The 6,417-nt window shown below is 31.2% G+C and overlaps 1 protein-coding gene across 1 annotated transcript in view; it reads right to left on the bottom strand.

The window, feature by feature from the left end:
* Positions 1–241: 241 nt before the first annotated feature.
* The window catches only part of LOC107453616 (SCY1-like protein 2), a 466,439-nt gene continuing 460,263 nt past the window's right edge, over positions 242–6,417 (bottom strand). Inside the window, exon 17 of the mRNA XM_071180877.1 lies at positions 242–1,927. Within this exon, the coding sequence (XP_071036978.1) occupies positions 1,901–1,927 (27 nt within the window). The 3' untranslated portion in view covers positions 242–1,900. The remainder of the gene's footprint in view (positions 1,928–6,417) is intronic.

Genomic DNA, 6,417 nt, shown 5'->3' with positions numbered 1-6,417 from the left:
TTAATCTTCGAAAGCACTGGTCTCTAAGTTCACCTTCTTAAGGCACGCAATATTTCTGATGTCATAGATAAGCACTGACTCTTCCACTTGGAGAGTGTGCTTCATGCAGTACAGTAAAATCTGTGTAAGTTGATCACTTGTAATGTATTTAGTGGTTAATTTAGGCAGGTTACCAACTTATAAAAGGAATGTGCCACTGTTTTTTTATATCATGTTATCCCTAAAAATAACACGTTAATTGTTTTTTTTTATATGGTGAACTTTCAAATGGTTTTGGTTAGTTTTTCATACTATTTGAAAAATTCGGTAAAATTCTGACTTATAACAAATTAACGTAAAAAATATCTTTGAAAATGTTTTCATTTTTTTTCCCGTTCAACTTATGCATGGTTTTTTAATGATACCCTTAGATAAAATAGACTTAACTCAGCGATCAATATTCAAGATAGACATAAGGTGAAATTGCAAAGGTTTTGCTTTCTCTTATGTTTTAGGATTAAAGTCGGACCTCTATTTAACGAAGTCGCTCAATCCCAATAATAAGTTCGTTACATGAAAAATTGCTTAAATAGAAAATCACATTTTGAAATACTTAAGCAACCCAAAACAGGTTTTAAATTCATAAACACTAGGCATAATTTAAATAGCAATGGATACGCCTTTATCTTGTGAACTAGTATCTACTATTTATTTTATAAATCTTAATCATGAACGAAATCTGCATGGAAAGCAAGAATAGAGCAAAACATTATCCAGTGTTACACTATCATGCTAGTAACATATTCAACTAAAAAAAAGTTTCATTTATGTGTAAAATTATGGCTGCATTTATTACATTTATGTGTAACATTATGGCTGTATTTATAAACATACATTGCCACATGCGTTCTTTAGTTTAATTGCTACTGATAAAATTCGTCAATTTTGTCTGAGTGTTTCGTTTGAAATGCAAACAGAAAGGGAAAGGGGTTTTATTGCTTTCTCTAAAAGTTAAGTGGCTTCGAAAATCAATTCAAAGTCATTTTCCCCATATAAAGTGTTTACAAGTTAGAGATATTTTGGGATATAGGGAAAGTGGAACTAAAAGAAAAGTTTGTTAAATAGAAAATTTACTTCGCAATTTGGAAGAAATTTCCAAAATGTTCTTGGTTCCTCGGAAAAAAAAATCGCAAAATGTAAAAATCGTTAAACAGAAGTCCGACTGTAGTTCCATTCCGTTCTGGATAAAAGCTGTCAGCTCTCAAGGGTGGTCATCTTGTCAGGTTTAACTGTAACACTTGAATGCAACGCAACTGTAAATTTTTAAGCAACTTCTTGGTGGTGTGGTGTAAGCGAAAATTGACATATTTTACTTGTAGAAAGGGATTTATATAGCTCTCTTTTTTCTTAAAAAAAACTGAATTCGATCGAATGTTTGGGGGATAAAGGGAACAGGCACGATACATCAAAACCACATCGAACATTAACGCTCGTAAAAATGTCGTAAAACGCTCATTTGTATAGATTCATAACATCCACACTTAAAATTCATATACATGAATATGGGAAGGAAAATATCAACAGCTTTATAATACGTTTATACAATACAATAAGAAAAACTCATTTTCTCCAGTCCACCCCTGTGTCTATAGGACTGGTCAATATGGACCACCCCAAATGTAAACTATCGACTTTAGACATCTGCGGGATTTTAATTAATTTTTTTTTTTTTTTACAGATTGTCGAGTGCAAGACCTTGTCTTGCAGTGTTTGCAGTTCAGATACTATCTTTGAGAAGAAGGGAATTGCAGAGGCCTTATTGTCTTTAGATGACTACTTGGATCCTGTTTTCAGTCACTGAACTACTTGGCGCGAAATGTGTCCACCTCTGGCTCCTTTGGCGAGGTAAATACTCCTTGCATCACTGCTTACCAGAGAACAATTGTTGCTAAATCAAAAAAAAAAAAATTATTATTTTCATATCATATTTATCTCATTTAAGCTTTAAAGTGCATAAGAACTTCAACTAAAAAAAAAAGCAAAGAATTTTTTCGAAACTTAAAATGATATTTTTGTTTTTTATAAAATTTGTGATTATTTTTCGAAATAAAAATTTTTTTTCCAGCCGCATTTAATGAAATTAAAGAATAAATTGGGATCGACTAAAGGCGATCACAGGTTACCCGTTGGCTAAACGATTGTTGTCCAATTTTTTTTGGACAACAATCTGAATAAGTATAGAAAACGATCCAGTTTGAACTGTAGGTTAGAATTTCTGATTCTTAATTAAAACAATAAAAACTAAAATATCGCTCAAATGATGAAATTCTCTTTTATTCACAACTCAAGAAGTATTTATGGGATCTCTCTGGTTTTCATATCTCAAAAACAAACTCACCAACTTAATGCGCAACAAAATTAAAAGTGAAAAAAAATGAATTCTAAAAAAATGTATCAAACAGCAACGGTCGCCATAGCAACGCATGCAATGACGACGTGTACGCACTGTTACTCTTGAACACAGTTGATAAGTGTGATGGCGTCGAAACAAGGTAGGCACGCCATCAAACCCAAAACAACACTCATTTCGCCAATGGACTCTTTGGTCAAAAATGGATCAAAAGTCATTAAAAATGTTAAAAAAACAAAAAAGGGAGACACAATTACGAAATTTCACACAATCAAAGAATGAAACTGATTTATACAAATTCAAAAAGGGCATAGTATGAAAATAACATTTTAAATAATAAGTGAAGGTCCTAAATAATAAATGCCCTAGTTAATGCTAAAATATTTTTAACTAGCGAACGGCGCATAAAGAAGAAAATTTAGTCCGGAAACGAATTTAACCCGAAACGAGAGAAAGGATGCTGCAGAATCTAATAGTGCGTCGAATAATTTGGTCAATACACTAAAAAGAATTTTGTTTGCTTACGCTTGTGCCTCCACTTTCCCACGTGCAAATATAACCATTACTACTATAAATATTTAGATCTATTGGAGAACAGAAGTACTTTTTCTGAGTAATCATTTTTAAAAGTAACATTTATCTTCTTATAACATTATATTGTTCAAACAAATTTGATGAGCTCACAACTATAATTTAATATTTTCGCTTACCAAACGGGCGGATATATTAAATAGGGGAGAGTGGGGTCGATTGTAACATTTTCTACTTAACTATTTTTAACTAAAAAAAAAATCCAATATATTATTAGTATTAATTGACAGACGAGTAAAGTAGACTATCCTCTGCTAGAAAAAAAAAATAAATACCTTATTTTAAATGCTATTATATTAGTTATTAAAATTTTTTGACAGTCGTGCACTTGTTACAATTGTCCCCACTTACGGGGTCAATTGTAACAGTTCATAAATTCAACTAAAACATAGTTAATTATACACATTATCATAGTTGTGATATATTTTTTTATTGATCAAAATAGTAGAGATATTTTAGGAGTAGAAATAATAATGAGCAGAGACCTAAAGGGTTAAACTTTTAACTTTAAGGGGCTAAAAATTTTAATTTATGCTGTGAAAGGTGACAAATAAAATAATGCACATGCAACATAATATAAATGATATAGGAAACTATTGGTGGTTCTTAAAGAGTTAAGTAATAAGAGTTTGTAAACACAAGATTATTTATTTTCAGCTGTTACAATCGTCCCTTTACTTATTGTCACAATCGTCCCCAGGACGCCATTTCAGCTTCATTTGTTAAAAACAATGCTAGTTAATTAACAAAACTAATCTTTTTTTTTTGAAATGTTAATTAAGGTGTCCACTTACATATTCGGTTAATAATTTTAATTTGTTTAAACAAAATTACTTTGTTACAATATAATATTCTAATACCAAAAAAAGTACTTACGTAACGTGAAAATATCTTTTGTGATGTAACTCTTTTAAAAGTACTTAAAAATGGTTGCCAGAAGGGGTGTACATGTAGATTTATTAAATACACCTTGTGCGCCACCTAGGAACCAAATCTAGAACCAGACACTCAAAATTTTTGCTCTGTTACTATCGTACCCTGTTACAATTGACCCTACTCTCCCCTACTATTTTTGCTTGCGTCTTATTGTGGAAGAAGCTGATCGTTAAATTCTAAATCATTTAACAGAACTCTTCAACTGTAATTTATAACAGCAAATTAACGTTATTTGCACAAAAATAATAATTGTAAAACGGGTTAATAAGATTAGACCACTTTTCTAAATAACTTTACATTAAAATGTAGCGTAGAATTACATAATAATAATAAAAAACAATACTCTTGGTTACAAACTCTTGAATTAAAAGCGTAATAATAGCAGTACAGGAAAATAACTTTACATTGGGGATACAAGAACATCTAATATATATAATTCTCTAACGTGGTTCCCAAATTTTGGCTGTATTTCTTTTCCGCCGGTGGCAACGTTTGCTTTGTTTTGTTTACGCTACTATTTCTCTTACACGGCGAATCGACCAATGATTGCCGCTAAAAATGTCACATACCAAATCTAGCTGAGGTGGCTCAACATATAGCGCTTTTAAAAACGGAAATTGAAATAACCAGAGAGCATCAGCAGCGGCAATCTCATACTATTAAGCTAGGCAGAAGTGAGTAGTTTTTGTCGATAGATCTCTATTTTAGTATTTTGTCGAAAGCCCTTTTTTTCACGAATTTATATATTACGAATTTACTTGACGATTTTTGATTTATATCACGAATTATACTATAGCACATTTCTAATAATTTTAACGAATTACATGTCATTTATTTGAATTCAAATCTATTTTAATGACTTAGTATTTACTAAAAAGATGTAATTTAAAAAAAAGAAAGACAAAAAAAAAAGTTTTTATATGGATTTGAATTCTTAGAATTTTGTGCATTTGCAATGTACCTAAGTTAGTAGAGAGCGAAGCGAGATTGGTTTGCGAAGCAAACCATATAGGATTACGAAGCAATTTTCGGGGGTTGGCGAGCGTTGCGAGCAGGGGGCGCAGACCACTAGTTTTTAGAAAAACAATACCTTTATGAATTTTATTAATTTCATGCTGATAGCTAAACAATATGGAAATGAATGAGGAAAAACTGGATCCTACCGACCAATAAAAATGCATGGACAAAAATTTTAAACTGCTACACCATTATTAGATTTTAATATAAAGTAAGATATTTTCCTTTGATGGAGAATGAAGGCAAATGAAAATGATATCTATTTAAATTTTTGGTGCAAAATCTCAATTAAAAATAAGATTCTTCATTTTGATTTCATGACTAATCGCTTGATGCTTCGAAATATTTTTTGTTGATGTAATTCCAATTCCCGAAGAAATTAAAAAAATAGCTGAGAATTTTCGTCTGTTGCCGAAAGAGTTTTAAATGTAAACAATGCAAAATGAAAAAAGAAAAGAACATGAAATAAATCGACAGTTTTTGGTTTAAAAATAAAGTCGCAAAATTTTAAAGGTTTGTAAAAACAGGATTACGACTAGCGCATTCACTATTTGTATTTATATGAAAATTCTAATAATATTTCGTCTTCTTTTTGCAATAACAGTCCATTTTTCGTACAATGTAAAAAAGAACATTTCATTAAAATTTTTTTTTATTATGTTTGGCAGTCAAGGGGAAAGAAATAGATATGAATAGAGTTTCTAGACATATTGTCTAGCAGTTCATATTCAGTTTCATAACGCGTCCCAATGTCATTTAATTTAACACTTATGAACAATTTGGAACTGTTTCAAAAGGAATTCTTTCTTTGTTAAACACTGAATGAGGTATTTTTTTTCCTTCCTCCATAGTTGAAAAATGAGTTAATAGCAATTCTAGTAAAGTATAGATATCCTCTTTTTATATTTATAATCATGCCTTCAATGGAGCATGATTTGTCGTTAAAGTAGTTAAAAGAATTTTAACTTAAAATGTTTGCGCAAAAAATGGAATGAGGACATTTCTAATAATTAGAATTAAAAGTATTTGCTTTCTTAAATACTGTATGACTTGAAAACAATTGTTCGTTAGACAACACTGTGTATTGCATGTTGCTAATAGGGAGATTTCGCACCCATTTTTCCGACCATCAGACGTAGATCTTATTGACTCTGGGCCACAGAGGCATCCTCATTGTGTACGTTGACGGGCCAGAGAAGAATTTGCAGCAATCAGATTTGAATTTTTTTTTTTTTTTTGAGTTAGAGCTTAGTTTCCTTATCGAACTAACGTTACAAGAATCGCTACAAACTACTTTTTTTTTGCCCTACTCACTACACTACTGCTTTTAAAATATAGCGTAGGGGAGAGTGGGGTCAATTGTAACAGGGTACGATTGTAACAGAGCAAAAATTTCGAGTGTCGGGTTCTAGATTTGGTTCCTAGGTGGCGCACAAGGTGTATTTAATAAATCTACATGTACACCCCTGATGGCAACCATTTTT

The sequence above is a fragment of the Parasteatoda tepidariorum genome, chromosome 5, assembly GCF_043381705.1.
Source record: "Parasteatoda tepidariorum isolate YZ-2023 chromosome 5, CAS_Ptep_4.0, whole genome shotgun sequence".
Taxonomy (NCBI): Eukaryota; Metazoa; Arthropoda; class Arachnida; order Araneae; family Theridiidae; genus Parasteatoda; species Parasteatoda tepidariorum.
The sequence above is the reverse complement of the archived record's forward strand: the minus strand, read 5'-3'. Positions and strand labels throughout refer to the sequence as shown.